Here is a 17,067-nt window from a genome sequence, read left to right as displayed (position 1 = left end):
ACAAAATCCCAGTAATTTCACAACACTGGGTGAATCTTGCTACATGGCTTAATAAAATTTTATATATTTATATGTATATATAATTATTTATTTTGCAGTGTTGTAAAGTCTCTTCACTTCAAATACTTATTTTCTAAGTAAAATATGAAAATTTGACATATTCGCTGGTGTCACTTAAAAACTATCCGTGGGTATTGTTCTCAATATGGAAGTCTGCTCTGTACTAAAAACGAATACTTCCAGTGGACAGAATTTAGTTTTAATCAGTTTTAGGTTTGAAATGAGTAGAAAAAGAGCATGTGTCTATTTAAATCTCTTACAGCAGCTTTTTCTAATTTCTTGAAGTGGCTTTGAAACTTGTGAAATACATTTCCAACTAATTAGTGTGTAAATGCTAAATTATTTTGTTAAGGAATCCGCTCTCATCAAGATAAAAAGCATTGTTTTACATTTCTGTTATTTACAGAGAAATCAGACTTCTAATATTACAGAATTTGTTCCCTTTTGTTTCTGACAGTGGAGATGACTCTTCCTGTGAACTGATGCCAAAGAACTTCAGAGTCTGGAGCATCAATATTAGCCTTTTCTTTCAAATGCAGAGCAGTGGTGATGCTGACTCTGCTGAGATGTAGTTGTGCCAGGTTTCAGGCATTTAAGTGGCCATGTCTGTCATAATTTATTTATGTGCTTGGTTGAACACGACTGTACCTGTGTGCAGTGTGAGCCCTCATTTCTAGAGCAAAGCATATAAAGATTTGCACACTTGTTTAAGATAAGCAAGCAAATAATTGCAGCTCAAAATACTCTATTTTTCTCCCTTTCCACTTCCCATGTTACACATTGATATTGTTTATGTGTACTCTGTATATTCTCCTTCTGCTGGAGGTGATTTCCTGTCTGTGCAGTGGTGCTGGTTCTTGTCCTGCACACAGGACTGTTCACCCCAATCTTGGAAATAAGCAAATAATAGCTACTGTTATGTAAGCCTCATTTGTATGCATTTATGAGTTGAAAGTAATTTTTTCGTCTTGAGTAGTGAATTTTCAGTGTTGAATTTTATGTGAAGAAATTTTCATTGTTTTAAAATGAAGTTTTTACACAAAATACCTCAAGGGAGTGTTACTTACTTGCACTGAGACTGGGCTTTGTATTTGGATATCACCTTATTCCTCTTGTTACTGAAGCCATTTGTTAGGAATTCTAGCAGCACATATTCCCCAGGTTTTCCTGGGCTTCAAAAAAGATGGAGGGACTGAAAAAAATATTTGTAATTTAATACAAATATTCAGGAATCTTACTTATTAAAAGGAGAGGGTGCTAGCCCCAGAATCAAAAGTAATAATTTTTTCCTGGACAGAGAATGTCAAGAATTAATACTTTTCTAAAACTCTCCAAAATACTCTGGTTTGGTTCTCTTTGAATTAATTCCTTTGGAACAAATGCACCTACCATATTACTTTACCACTTTATTCATATATTGCAAAATATATGTAGAAAAAAAAAAATTGGGCCTCTGAAAACCTGATGGATGTAATTGCATCCAGGGATACAGATGATGTCTGAATTATTGCAAGGTAAAATGGTTTCTGTGGTATTTCTAAATGAAATTAGAGGTCTCTTGTTTACAGTTTGTTTGTAGTGCACTCCATTCAGTAGAACAGTGTATGGATCCAGTACTAATGCAGAATAAGTATGTGCTATAGCCTGATGCTCTTTTGAAGATGTTTTTATATCCCTAATTTTACTTCTGCATTACCATCATTTCCAGTTGTATCTGGTTTGATTTAAGCTGAGGGAGCTTTGTGTTACTAACATATGGAAGTTGTTATTGTTTACATTTGTTCAGCAGATGTGTGACCTTTTTATATGCCTGACTCCTTATCAGTTGGATTAAATAATGCGTAATTCTGCAGTATTCCAGTTGGATGAGAACAAGTAGTGACTGTCAGTGCACGTGAAGTCCAGGAGTGACAGTTCCACTATTTCAGTCTGTGTGAGCATATTTTGTCCCCTCCTTGCAAATCAAACATTCCCCTGTATTCACATTTGCAAGAAGTGAAATTGGAAGGTGAGCACTGCAAACAGGTAGAGAGGCCATTGCACAATGACCTGGTGAGGTGAGATCAGCTGAAGAGACCATCACCAAGGGGCAGTTGAGCCCTCCAAAATGTAAATGCCTTCAGTGCCAGGGTGGGAAATGATCAGGTCAGTCACAGTCATTGTACTAAAAAAGAAATGTACGTTTCCCTTCTCACTCACTTCTCAGCTTTCCCTCTGTCATATTTAAAATACTTAAAATGCTTTCAGTATTTTTTAACAACTACCATTTTCTGTACAAAAATACCATGCTGGCCTGTTTAGAAAGGGAGGACCCAAAAAGGCTCTACAAGAGAGGTTTTATGTAACCTGAGGAAAAGTGTGCAAGCCATTGATGAATTTTTGTGTTTTCTTTCAACAGTGAGCATATTGAAAGGCTTTTAAAGTGTCTGATTTCATCTAAGGTTTTTTTTTCCTCCTTTGAATATCATCTATGAGGTGATAGAATTACAACTGAGAGCATCAGATAGGAACTTAAGTAAAATTTGGCAAGCAGATCTTCTTAGGTGTTCATCTTAAACCAGGGGGCCTCTCTGCAAAGCAAAGCAGTTTTACTTTCAAAAAGCAGTTAATATTGTAATTGAACATAAACAGTAGGCCATATTTTTGGTGGCTATTTCCTTGGCTTCAGTGTAGTGAACTGTATTCATTTACACCAAACGAGGATCTGCCTTTCTCCATATATTTTTTGATAATGCTTCTTTACTTCTTAGAGAACGAAACCTTTGTTTCTTTGGAAACACATCTATTAAGAAAGCACCAGTGCAGAAGTCATTTAACTGGGCCTACCTCTTCTCTCGTGTACCTTCCTTTGCAGTGGCCTTGGGTCTCTACTTCCCCAGGAAGGAGTACTTGGAGAATGTCTACATTGACGAGCCAGCGGGAATGCCGCTCCTGCGCATCCACGCCTTGAGGGATTCACATGAGGAAGTGGCCCACTTTCATCTGTGCCAGCATCTCATAGTTCCTCGAGCAAGACCACAAGAAAATAATTGGTTCCAAATCAGAGAAAAAACAGGACTTCTCTACCTCAGCAAAAGTCTGGATAGAGAGGACTTCAACATGCTGTGTAAGTATGAGAAGACCGGCTTTTCTTCTTCAGGTATCTGTTCTTAAAAAAAATACATTCAGACAACGAGATTTCTCCATTGGAAGATGAGCATCAAATTTGAAAAAAGCTCATCTGCCCTTTTAAAATGAGGAACCAGACCCAATGAAATCCACAGCAGTATGCCAAAGCAGATGCTAACCTGGGACAGATCTGTTGCTCACACTGGGAACTCCAGTAGGATGGGACAGTTGCATTACTGGAAGTATTTTTTCTGCATTTCACAGCTGCATAGGTCACAACTTTACACTGAAATTTGCAGTTTGTTCATCTGCAGTTCTATTGCGGTAGGGTTTCCCAGACAAATGCTATGAGAGTGGTTTAAATTCCTACATAAATGGTCCTTGAATTCTGGTGACATGGATTCACAAATTACATTTTCATGTAACACCAAAGGGCTCTTAGAAGAAATGGTTAATTGTAACTCTCTCCCTCTCTTGAGATTTGGTTTTGTTAGAGAAGCTTACTGTTGAACTACAAAAATTCATTATCTCAGGATTTTTTTCTCTTCTTTTATGCTGTAGCAATAAATTAGTTTTGGTGATTGTGATCTATGAGGAAATTAGTTATCACTAGATGGTGGAGGAGGAGATGGCTGAGGAGTTAGTGGCATACCACTGTGATCAGTTGCAGAAATTTTACTGTTGAAGGGAGTAACTGTTCTTCAGTTTGTAAGATCCACATGTCAACAGTACCTTCAGACTTAGGTGCCTTGATGTTGAAATTTTCAACTTCAGGCACTTGCTGCTTTATTTTTGAAGTGCTGAGTGTTTGATATTTCATTCATTTTTGATGCTTGGCATTCATGTATATCAAATATTTTTGCTGAACAAAGGAGGAATAGCTACTTAACACCTGAGAGCCTTGTTTTGTTCATACAGATCAAAGTGACCTGGAACTTCTTTTCAAGTAAGTTAGATCTATTACAGAGATAGTACTGTACTGTCTGTAGTCAAGCCAAGCAAATCAAAACAAGGCTTGAAGATGTATTAGTAGATGCCACAGGTTGATTTTAACTTTGATTTTATCTTTTGCCCACCTCTTCATATTTCAAAATGATGAAGCAATCTGTTCTCTGAACCTAGACAATTTGGTCCATACTGTTGGAATGCTGTGACTGAAATGTTAGTCCTGATATGGATTTGTCCTGAGTAGCTGTTGCCATCTCATGCATTATTTTTCCTGTTTCCCACCCTGCTCTGCTCTAGTCCCTTCAAAAAGCAGTCCTGTCAAAGAGCTGGTTACTGCCAGTGACTTGCTTTTATGTCAGTGTCTCACAGACAGAATACTGATACTGGTTTTGAGATTCTATAATGTAAAATCAGTGCTAAGCCCTATAGTTTTAGGCTTATTTGGATTATTAAGGTTTAAGGTCTTTCCATCAGCATCTGGCATACTGAAGAATGTTTTTGCCACATAATAGGATTAAACAATCATTTATGGAATAATGGACTAGGGTAGAATATAAGGAAAAGAAATGTTGGCTTGTCTTCTGTAAAATACTTCTTACGGTGATTTCTTCCTCCTGAAGCTGTAGGAAGTTGGATGCCGTTATCCAAGGTGATGCTGTATGTATCTGTATCCCACCCTTTCCAAGAGAAGGATTGTGACTCCGCTACACGCACCACGGTTTTCCTCTCTTTGATCAATGCCACTGCACCAGCTTGCAGTTCCCTGACAGCAAGGCAGCTTTGCTTCACAGAAATGGATCTCTCCTTTCACATCAAGGAGAATAAACCACCTGGTACATTTCATCAGCTCCAGTTACCCTCAGTTCATCATCTGTGTCAGAATCTCAGCATTTCCTACAAGTTGCTTGCAGGTAAAACTCGATCTGGGCCGCTCACATACTAGGAATAGATTCAAACAGCTGCACTGTTAAAAGATCTCTTGTCGTAGATCCTCTAGATTTGATTCTATAGAGGAAGCTCCGTTACAAACCTAAACTAAGGCTGAAGATTTTGCCTTAGATATATAGAGGAAACGGCAAGGAGGACTATCTCCCTTCCCTAAAGAAAAGATTAGTTTTAGAATTCTATATCTGCTAAAAGTAGACTGAGAATATCCTGAGTTTTAAATTGTGCTGCTTCTAAACGGTAGAATCTTCCAATACATTCTGTGCTTTCTCCCTACTGTAATATAACCACACAAGTTCCTTCTGTTTCACTTCTGAATCTATCTTTTATTGCGCAGTCATGATATCCAAATGGATTTACTGAACTGCAGAAAAGTATTAAAGCCATCAGAGCCCTGTACTGGGCAGTGATAGTGGCTGTGTATGTGTGGCTGTTTTGCAGCTGAAGGAGTTCCCTTTCGGTACAACGAGAACACCACCAGCGTGCGGGTGACACAGCGCCTGGATCGGGAGGAGAGGGAGAGATACGAGCTCATTGCCAAGTGCACCGTCAGAGAGGGATTCAGGGAAATGCAGGTTGAGGTGCCTTTCCTGGTGAACGTGTTGGATGAAGATGACTCTCCTCCCTTCCTTCCCAATGGCACTGATACAGCAGATGCTGTTGTGGAATTCAACAGGAAAGAGGTAATACTGGTAATGTTCTTATTTACCTAGTCCCTGAAGTGTGAGCGCAGCAGTGGGAGGCAGGACTCCTGGGAAGCATCATCTTCTGCCTGGATAATGGATCTTGGCAACAATCCCCATCACTGTACCATGCTCTGCAGATCGGTGATTGTGAAATGCTGTTTTTAGGATTCCTCTGCCTCAAGTTATGTCTTACTCAGATCCCAAAGAAAAAGGAGTTTGGGTTAGCAATTGATGAGTGTGAAGGAATTTGAGCAGTTTCCAAGGTTGGGATGAATATTTGCTAAGTCAGTGGTCAGGATCACTCTGGGTCTCTCCATACTGAACTGTGCTCTGTTTGTTATGGGGTTGCTTCCCCCAGGGGATTAAAATTGTGTTGTTAGAGCTAGTGTATGAGCGTCCCATACATGCAAATATGTGTAATGTATCAGGACCATGTTCAGAACATTTATTAGGATGCTGTAGAAGTAGTGGTTGGCTTCTACAAACCACTGCACCTGTGAAGTTTCCAGGCTGTTAATGGCAAGCTCCAAGATCTTGTTTTAATGATGTCCTCCCATTTTTCCCTTACTATGCCAAGCTGATCTTTCAAGAGGTCTGAATCCCTGGGTGTCTTTGGTGCCTCTGCACACACACAGCCCTTGCTTCAGTAGAGAGGTACACGTGTGGGCTCCTTTGGCTCTTTTGAGGAGCAATGACCCTTTTTGAGTCAATGGTATAGAGAAGACTTTTTTTTTTGAGGGGGGGGTGCATAAATTATGTGTATTTCATGAGAGAACTTCTGTTTCCTAACAACAAAATCTCTTGGTAGTAAATTTTCCATGCAAAGTACATTTTGATCATATTTGTGTCTGGAAGAGAAAAGACAGATTTTAGGAGTTTGCTGCCATCTCCTGACTAGAACAAGTCTTGACAAGACACTTATGAATACATTTGAAACCTCGGTTTCAGTGAAAGTTGTAAGGTCTTGTTTGACCAGTGTTTCAATCTCCAAAACAGTTATCAGAAGAAGAAAGCTTCAGGTCCTTCAGCAGTGCCATTTATTGTTTCCTACCAGGGCGCTGTTCTTTCCACGCTGACTGTGTACGATGCAGACACCACACCCATTTATCCCCTTGAAAGCAGCAGAAAGAAATACACAGGAACCATCATTACTGACGATCCCTGGATAAGTGAAACATTTCGTGTAGAGCACATCTTTGATGAAATCCACTTCAGCCCAAATGGCAGCCAAGTGAGGGGAACTCGGCATGAGTACAGTAAGGACTCTTTCTTCAAATAAAGGAGAAGTTGCTTTTTAGTAGTTGACCAACAAGCTCTTGAATTTTTTTGAGCATTTTGTAAGTACTGAGCTAAAGAAAGATGAGAAATTTCATGTAAAAGAAAACACTTGAGTTTTAAATATGTACTGAAAAAATGGAGCTCGTGCATCTCTGCAATAGGGAGTGTATGGGATGATGATGTATAAACTGGTAAGCAAGAGGTTTTGATTGTAGGGTTATTGGCTTGGTAGGTAGAAGGGAAGAAGGCCTCCTAAACATCTTGAATGACAGAGAGCATAAGAACATATTTCATATTTAGCTTGCCTTCTATTTCCAATTAGGAAACTTGGATGTGTATAATTAAATTTGGTACATCTATTTTTGTTGGGCTTGCAGTATTAAAAGATGCTTTTGCAGATAATGTGGGTTGCTAATAGATGAATCTTTTCTTTTGCAGAACTGGTACTGAATAAAAGCATTTCAGTCACAGAGCATCGTTCCTTCCAGCTGGATGTTTTGGTGAATGACACAGAATTTCATGGCCCAGAAAGATCGGTGATGCTTCACTTCAATGTCTCCATCCTCCCTGTCAGCATTCAGTTTTCAAACATAACTTACCAGTTCACAGTGAACAGAAATGCTGAACGTTTTGCACAAGTAAGAACCATGTTAATTATATTTCCCCTTTCTGATGGAGCTTAAGAGCTGGATCACTGGGGCCAGATGTGTTACAGTGCTCAATAGTTTTAACAGTTTTAAGCAAAAGCAATGAAAAATGTGTTATTGTGATTGTTGCTGGATGTAGGAGGTAGCAGGTAGGCTGGGCACTACCTCTCCCACCACGTAATAACAGAGGAGGGACCACACATGGAAGTACTGATGGAGAGAAATAATGTGTTGTGGACAGGGGGATTTGCAATCATGAGTGGTTTAGGCATGAATAACTGCAGCAATGTCAAGGGCAAAAAAAAGGAATTTGTCTAGCTATTGGAGTCTCAGTATATTAATGGCTTTTCTTTAGGTAATGGCTAGTTAGTAATTCATGTGTTTCCCAATTTAACCCTTGTTTTAGCTTAATCACCCCCATTGCCATTAATAATGCTTTCCAGAGACACTTTCTAATAGGTTGACATTAGTCAGATGAAAATTACAATGTAATTCCTATGAAACATGTATATTAATAAGGAACTAGTCCAATACAATTAATATTATGAAAATGAATATTAAAACCATCAGTGATGAACCCTTTTGGGCGAGCTGCTGGAAAGCATGCCTTGTAAGTATTGTGGCAGAGAGGAGGACTGAGATTAAGATATAGTCATCCCAATTGCAGAGAAAACCAATTCATTAGAAGAATTTTAAGGAAGAATTAAGTTTTATTAATCTCTAAGCCTCTGGCTAATTTTAAAAAGAAAGAAAAAGGGAAGTTAGATATATTGCATGTTATTATATCTAATCTGATGAAATGCTTTGATAGCTCTTCAGAGTACAGAACAGGCTGTATGTGACCAGTAAAAATTCTACTGCTCTGACAAGGGACATTTTGTCCATAGTCTGCACTGAATATCCTAAATAAGAAAGAGGTACCAAGTGTGCTCATGTAGCAGCCTCACTATAAAAGCTACTGTTTTATAACATTTCATGATGCCTTGTAGCTGAAATTTTTCAGTTTGCCATCTGTTAGAAACTTCAGAGGATAGTCTGTTCTTTTTGTGCAGATCAAATTATTTTTGATGTTAGGTTTGAGGCTTTTGTAGCACCAGACTGTGAAAGCTTTGCCCTCTCCTGTTGCCTGGGGATAGGTTAAAACCTGGGTTTCCCCCCTAAAAGAAATAATAGCACAGGTATGTAAGATACTCGTAGTCTAACACTTGCATCTAGAGCTCTTGTATCTGTGTCACAACATGACTGTAATTGAAACAAATGTGTGTGCTTACCTGTTAGGTATGTTTGAATTTAGATTAATGAATTGGTTGGGCTCTTTTCTGTATGCATGTTTTTATATATAGGTGTATGCATACAATATTATTATGAATGAATGAGCTCCAGATTAAATTTGGACAGTCATGGTTATCTGTGCATACCCTGGATTGCTTGAACACTTGTTTTAAAATCTGGGAGTATGTGTATTTTTAAAGTTTTAGGGTGCAAAACCAAAACAAAGCCACTTGAATTTTAAAGCTACTGGTGTCATGGAATATTGTCATGAGAGTCAAACATCTGAAAAGGAATTTTAGGATCTTTGAAAACAGTGGCATTTCTCACTAATTGTGCAGTTTCACTGGGTGGCAGTAGTAGCAGGGGAAACTGTTCCTGGCAAGAGCTCCAAGTCTCTGGGAGGAGATCTTTTTCTTTGTACTGCCTAAACACAAATTCACAAAGGGATTTTGTTCTGATTCTTGAGCAGCAAAGTGCAAAACTCATCCTGGCTCTAGTTATCAGTTAGTTAAAGTGTCATCCACTTACTTCTGAAACTGGGTTTGAATTTACAGTGTGCTCAGCTTGGAGCACAAGTCAGTGTAAGCAGCTTAGTCCCCAGCACTTCACATTATTAAAGTTGGCTGCATAATTAGCCTTGATGTGCCAGAGTAGTCAGGGAAAGTACTGGGCCAAATCAATAGGAAGGCTGAACTGTCTCTTACCCTAAGGAAAACACAGCAGCGTGAAGAAATTAACTGCTGGGCTGATGCCATTTGTCTATTTGAGCAGCTAAATGAATTGAATAACAGAAGCATGGCCTGACAGTGCAGGCTTGCCCAGTGGCATTTAACTTACCAAAGGACTTAAAGCTCTATTGACATTTACTGAGACAAATGATGAATAACATTGGCTGAGATTTTTAGAGTGGTTTTATGTCCAAATGTTCCTGGAATTCAGTGAAGAGGAACAGTATCATTATCCAGACTTTATTAAACATTGGAACTTGAAAGGTGGATTTTTCTGTTCTTATTTCTAATAATGGTAATTCTGTGTTAACTACTGGGAGTCTTGCAAATTTTTAGGTTCCTCCCCTGTAAGCTGATGTTAAACCTGACTACCCTTTACCCTGATTACTTGTTTTTTCACCCTCATGAGAAGGAGGAAGTAGCTGCTTTTACCTTTTTCCCTATGGAGTTGTGCTCTGCTGCACCTGAGAGCTGAGCTGGCTCCAGAACTTGTGGAGCAGAGCAAAGTTAAGAGGTTGGGCTTTCCTTAGTGGAATCAGGCAAAAAGAGAAAGTCTTTCTCATAGAAATTTCTTGAGGGAGACCTTTATAGCTTCTTCTCTAATTATATGGAGAAAGCAGAATTGGCCAATGTGCTGTTCTAAGGAATAAACTGGCTGATCTGCTTTTCAGATTTTATGGGGTCATCTGAATTTATGGGGTCTTCTCCAACCCCACTGAAGAAAATTGCTGTGATCAAAAGGTGCCTGGAAAGAGCAGTTATGACAGAGTAGTCAGAAAGGGCAGTTTCATGTGGTCTGTGTAAAGGTCAATGCCATGGATCATCACTGTGTTCTCCTCCTTGAAGGAGCACCATCCGAGCAGTAGCAGAGCACTGCCAGTTGCAGTGTGGCACCAAAGCTGTGCTGACATGCTTCTGGAAGAGACTTGTCTAGACCTTGTGTCTAGACAGAGTTTATGAACACAGTGGAAATCTTGTGTTGTTCTTCTTCCTGCCAGTCCCAGCATGTTGTGCAGAGGAGACAGCCAGAAAGAATTGTCCTTGCTTTTGATGGCTTTAATAGTCTTTCTATGTTATTCTGCCACCTAAAATCCCAACAGGAATGGTGCCAAATGACCCATCAGTGACGTGAATGGGAATAAGTTAGATGAAGTGGGATTATCCTATAACAAAGTATTCTAGAACTGCAAGGGCTTCTCTGACTTTAAATAGTCCAGGTTCATGGGAAGAGGTCTTAGTACACAAAAACTTCTTTTTTTTATAACGTTCTTTAGTAAGAATGCTGAAACTAAGATGTACAGATATGCTTTTACCAGCAGTAGTGTTTCTTGAAAACATCTCTTAACTGCAGTGTTTGAAAATAATCCATTACCAAGTTCCCTTCAATAACACCCCACCCTTCACATTGTGGTTTTCCCTGCAAAGAAAGCCAATGCCTCTGGGCCTGATTGAAATCCCACTCTTGCAAATGGAAAAACCAAAGTGAGCTTTGGATCAGTTCCTATAGGAGCTGGACAGGAGATGGGATTTTACATTCCTGTGTTTCTTAGATGATGTGTTTTAGACTGAGGAGTGTTCTAGCCTAGATACTCTGGCACACATAAGTTCAAATATGGCAAACCAATATATTTTCATTTTTAGATTAAAATGTTTTAATATTGCAAATGGGAAACAATGAGGTTCTTATTCCTTTTAAGGCATTCAGAGAGCTCTTCTGGCCAGAAATTTTTTGACTGTAATATAAAAATTATGTAAAAGCAATTCCTATGTTATTTGAAGAGTGTTTCAGCTTTGTTCATGCTGAGCTCTTTGATTTCTCAAGATTGACAAAAGTTTCTGTTTCAGTGGTCTGCCTCAGAATTTCCCAAATCTCAGGGTCTTGCTCTCACTGAACACTGCTGCCCATCAGCAGTACGCACCAAATACCACTGAGTCTGTGTCAAGGTTTTTTACATTTTCAATGCTAGTCTGAAGACAATACTTAATGCTTTATGTCTCATTTTTACTGACAATAAATCACATTTAAAGCATTTAAGTACTGCATTGGTAGGAAAATAACAAATCTGTAAACCCCAAATAAACACTTGAATTTGGCAAGGTATAGTATGCTCTGTTTTATTTCAGATATTTTTGAAAAGCACTAAATATTTTTTGTGTAGAGTTTTGTTCCTGTCTGTGATTTGTTTGTTGGTGTTTGAGCCTAGGTAGGAAAGATCTGCATTGAAAACTGCATGAAATTCCGTGGTGTAAACATCACCTACAGGTTGCTGTCCCCCAACTCGAGCTGCTTTCCTGTCAGCATTCTGCAAAGCCGAGAGGACAAATTTGGGAGCCTCTATGTGAATGATTCCTCTGTGCTGCTCAGACCTGAATGCAAGGAAATACAATACACTGTTCAAGCTACAGACAAGCAGAGCAGGAAACACACCAAAACCCTCCTCACTGTTGTCCTGGAAGGGACTCGTAAGTACCTCAGTCAGAACTCTTTATTTATTAGCAAGTAAGTATTTATTACTGGTATGAGGTGATGCACTGGCAGGGTGATCTGTGAAATTGATAGCATTAATAATGAAAATGAGTCTGAGCTGCCAGATAATGGATCACAGAGTTTGGATTTTGAATTTTGATGTGTGCCTTCCTGTAGTAGCTATTTGTTTGAAGAACCAGTGCACAGAAAGGTGGGATATTATATGCAATTCATAATGTTCATGATAACCTTTGATTTAGAAGAATCTTTAGAGTGTGTGTGTCTATATGTGACCTTTATTGTGTATTTCACATATTGCTGTGGAAATAGAAAAAGTGTCTATAGGTATATGTGTGTACATCTATTTGAAGAAAGAACTATATGGCCTAAGTATGTTTGTTCACTGATTTTTCTCTTCCCTTGTCTCTACAATTTTTTAATAGTTTTCTTAGTATTCATGTAGCAATCAAACTGAATTCAAGTTCTTAAGGTGTGATGACCTACCCTTATGGGGAAGGAAGTTAGAAATATCCTGTAACACCCACAGAGAAGGATTTAATTGGAAACATACTAATTTCTCTGCAAACTATATTGCATTTTATGCAAAACTGTACAATTGTACTTGATAAACACCTCTGTTACATTTTATCAGATCAGAACTCCTATGCCAAGAGCAAATGGATTGAAGAAAAATTTTTTTAAAAGTATGCAGTGGACTTTTCTTTTTGTACAAGCTTCATATTGTCTGAAAACACACATTTCTAGCTGGTGCTCTTTGGGTTACTACTGTATTAGCCCAAGAACTAAGTATTTTCCCCTAATTAAACATTCTATATGAAGCTGTAAGTATTTGCGCTCTCCATTCTTCTGTTATCAGTATGTTTGCACATATGTATAGTTCTAGGCAGTGATAGTGTGCTGTCGAGCAGACATTACCATGCCTTCATGGTCTTGCTGTTCATGTTTTATTTCACAGAGAAGGAACACCTGGGCTTTTCTTTAATTGTTCCCTAAGTTGACTGATAATCGGGTCAGTCAGTTTTCAGTCTTTCACTGCTTTCTTCATCTTTCTTTCCTTCCTATCTATCCCTAAAAAGTTTTCCTGTTTTGAGCTGACCTGCTTGTGTGTTCATTTCCCTTGTCCTGAAATTTTCCCAACAGTTTTAAACAAAGAAGAGGACTGCCCTGACTCTTGTGCTGTAAGTAAGCACCGTGCTGAATGTGAAGAGTGTGGTGGCCTGGGAGTGCTAACAGGAAGATGCCAGTGGAGACAGGGGAGTGGGAAAGGTACAAATTTGTTGTGTAAAGTCAAACTTTTGTTTAGTTGTAATTGTGCATTTGAGTTCCATAGATAAAAACTGATTTTTTCTGACTGGAAAACATGGTATAGTAAACTACACAGAAGCTGAGGCTAAAAAATACAATCATAATACTCATATGAAGTATGCACTATAAAGGAAAATGAGGTGGAGGTGGAAGGGCCATTCTTCATCTTGTCCCTGGTGATGCTGAACATGATGCATAAACCAGCAGGAAGGGAACTGAGCTTACAGCAGTGTGACTGGAGCAGGTGCAGAGCAGGTGTACCCAGCAGACAGCACAGAGCAGTGTCTCTGTCTGTGGTCTGCAGCACAGATTTGATGGGTGACAGCACTCGCCTCTTCCAGAACAATGATTCTATGTCGGTGCTTGATCCCTTCAAACTGCGTCTCTACAACCACTTGTAACTCTCATATTCAAGTGGGTGAAATTGTGTAGAGAAATCCTCAGATGTGAAAGCTGCTCTTCAGTCTCAAAGTGGTCAGCCAGCTCTCTTTCAAGCAGTATTCACAGTAACTGCAAATGACATGACCAGAGGACTGTCAAAAGCAGAAAAGATAGCAAAAAATATTTCTTCCATTTGCCTTTATTTGTTGTCTTGCCTGTTACTTTAGCAGATGTTTGTAGTCATAGATGTTCACTTTAAAAGGCACCATAACCTGTGCTTTGGCATGTTAGTGTGCCCTGAGAAGATGCAATGAACTTTCCTTCCTTGTGGTATTAGTGCAGCTATTTCTCTGTTAACAGGGATCACCACAAACTACTCCACGTGCACCCCGAGCATCAGGACTTGTCCGGATGGCATCTGTGACGTGGTGGAGAGCAGAGACCCAGCTGTGTGTCCCCAGGACTGCACAAGTAGGGAATGTTTTAGAATGGGCTTTTCTGTTACACCTCTGAGCGCTTCTCAAATGTCACTTTCCCAAGTGCAGATACCTTTATAGGCTCAACATCTCTGCATTGTCACACTTGCATTTGAATCATTCAGTCGACTTAAGGTTATGGGGATTAATCTTGATCTTTTTTGAGCCAGGCAGGTGAAACCCATTGGCTGACTGATGGAGGGATAAGGTGTTCTCAGCAATTCCCATTCTGCTCCCTGTTCATTCACAGGTGGTGTTTTTGAGTGGAGGTACTTGCTGAAGAGGTACAGGTTTTAGGCATGGTAATGTCCCAATTCCTAGCTCAGGTACAGTATGAAAGGAGCCAGGCCTGTTTGAGCTCCTGGGTAAAGAAGTGAGAATAAACAAATTTCCAGTTAAATGTGTTTACAGAAGATCATCTGGGGAAATGTACCTGTCCTTTTTTGACAGGTGGCCATCAGAATGATTCAATGCCTTACCTATTTGAAGATCCAGGCAGAGGCTCATATAAGCAGAATTTATTAAGGAAGAATTGAAACGCATTTATGTTGGATCTTTTTGCTTATGCATCTATTTCTACACTCCACTCATACATCTGTGAATACCTGCAACTTCACAACCCACTCTGAAGATATACAGGCTAGAAAAACATTGTAATTCTCTTGAGCAATTTCCATTTTCTGAGAGATGTTAATTTTTAAGTGGATCTTTATATCGGACAATCTAATTCAGGAATAAAGACACATGTTTTTTGAATGCTTCTTCTGACTCTGACATCATATACTTCAAGTTTAGATTTTAAAATGGAGTCCTTGAGGAATGAACATTTTTTTAAAGGCTGGGACTTAATGTTCTTCTATAAAATTAATTACCAAAGAGGCTTCTTAGTATTTCTTACAGGCAAGAATGGATTGTGTATTGTAAATTAGTGTTATCAGAAAAATAATTATTTCATCAAAGTGCATAAAAACAATCCCTTAAGTGGCAGAAATGCTTGAAGGAAATGCAAGTAACTTCTGTAATCATCAGAAAATAATTCTTTATTGGTAATAATTGCAATAATTTTTCATTTTGAAAGCGGAAATATTTGTGCCAGGGGCTGCAGCGCTAGAATACGTACAACATATGCATCATCAAATGTTTTGCTCAAAAGAAATAGTGTCTTTCTGGGTAATAAGCAGGCGAGTAAGACAAGTTTTCAGGATGTTATGCAAGTCTTTTTAATGCCTAAGTTGAATAATTGTGTACATGACTTGACACAATTGAGAACCTGGGCTGGGGCCCAAAAGCAGTATACTTGCAGACAGAAAAATGAGTGTGTCCTGGGAGCTCAAGCTGCAGGAGTACCATTTTATCAGTTTTTACTGGCAAGGGGCATTGCTTTGGAAATGGCAAACAATGAGTAGGCCAGGAGGTGTTAAGATCAAGGATATTCTTTAGATACAGAAAGTTGTGAAAATACTTATTTCTGTAATTCATTTGTCATTATGATGGCTATGTCCTTGAGTCCCAAAATTGCTTTCTCACAGTAAGACTGTGAATATTACATTCAAGGGCACTCAGCTGAAGCAACTGATGCTGTGGCTGTGCTTATCAAATAGTGGCAACCTAACTGCATTCTTAGCAAGAGACTGATGTAGTAATCAACTGTTAAGAACAGGTTTGGTAGGACTGACTCATTCCCTGCTTCCTTCTTCTTCCAGGTATTCACACATAGGCAGATATAGATAAATGCACATGATTTTCTGTGGTAAATGGAAACTTTGTTTCATCATCTCTTCATGATGGAGGAAGTTGGCAGGGATGGGGAGAGGCAGGGAGGATATGAGGAATTTTTGGGAACATCAGTGCTTCTAAGTGTCGGCTCAGAGGGTGGTGACTCAGCAGAGTCTCTTTCAAAATTAACCACCTGAGCTCTTATAAAAGGTTGTTTGTGATTAAGGCAGTTTAGAGATAAAAATGTCACTACTAATGGTCATTTTTATAACATATACAGAAAAAAATTATTTATTTGGAAATGCACTTGCTGTTACTCTGCATGAAGAACTACTTGAAGTCAAGAGTACAAGTTTCTGGAATTCTTTTACTAATATTAAATAATGCATTTTTAGATAGAAGGATTCATTTTTTTAATCACTTGGCCCTTGGCATTTTCTGTTAGTGCCTTGACTAGGCTGTCCTGTGGCATTTTGCAGAGGTGGTTAAATGTGATCTCCATTTGACAGTGGAACCAATGATACCTAGAATAGTAGGCTGACTTTTCCAAGGTAAGGGGAAATTGGCATCAGAAGCAGGAGCAGAACTCAGTAACATTGAGGACTAGTGAGGACTAATGTGCAAGGTCTTCCCATTTCAGGGTCTCAGAAATTTCAGAATTTAGAGTCTTCCATCTCCCTCAGGAGTCCCTGTCATTATCCCTGTCCTTTGCTCCCTGGTTGCATTTCAGATTCATACTGGGGTAAACCCATGGAAAGCTGAGCCTTTTATTTTCCCTTTACCTACATGTAAGAATCTTAGCCTATTGTCTGTATTTGATTAGGTGGAAACATTATTGGTGGCCATGGGAAGGGCATTGGAAATCTTGGAATTAAATCAGGACATGGGATTTGTTACTGCTTCCCAAGACAGAACTGTTATTGTGAGAAAGATGATATCAAAGGTAAGTCTACCTGCTGTTCTTATAATAATACTTATCTCTGTATACATCATGTGTACATATAGAACTATCTACACTTGTGGCCATGT

General features: G+C 39.0%; 1 protein-coding gene across 2 annotated transcripts in view; it reads left to right on the top strand.

Annotated features, from left to right (window-relative positions):
- Positions 1 to 17,067, top strand: part of RET (ret proto-oncogene) — an 87,046-nt gene that overhangs the window by 39,283 nt on the left and 30,696 nt on the right. For both annotated transcript variants that reach the window (XM_072930994.1, XM_072930995.1), the window contains exons 3-11: positions 2,915 to 3,166; positions 4,737 to 5,027; positions 5,503 to 5,744; positions 6,802 to 7,003; positions 7,464 to 7,663; positions 11,877 to 12,135; positions 13,301 to 13,426; positions 14,207 to 14,317; positions 16,862 to 16,981. In XM_072930994.1, coding sequence (XP_072787095.1) covers positions 2,915 to 3,166; positions 4,737 to 5,027; positions 5,503 to 5,744; positions 6,802 to 7,003; positions 7,464 to 7,663; positions 11,877 to 12,135; positions 13,301 to 13,426; positions 14,207 to 14,317; positions 16,862 to 16,981 — 1,803 coding nt within the window. The remainder of the gene's footprint in view (positions 1 to 2,914; positions 3,167 to 4,736; positions 5,028 to 5,502; positions 5,745 to 6,801; positions 7,004 to 7,463; positions 7,664 to 11,876; positions 12,136 to 13,300; positions 13,427 to 14,206; positions 14,318 to 16,861; positions 16,982 to 17,067) is intronic.

This window comes from Taeniopygia guttata, chromosome 6 (assembly GCF_048771995.1).
Source record: "Taeniopygia guttata chromosome 6, bTaeGut7.mat, whole genome shotgun sequence".
In the NCBI taxonomy this organism is placed as follows: Eukaryota; Metazoa; Chordata; class Aves; order Passeriformes; family Estrildidae; genus Taeniopygia; species Taeniopygia guttata.
This window is presented reverse-complemented; position numbering and strand designations above follow the sequence as displayed.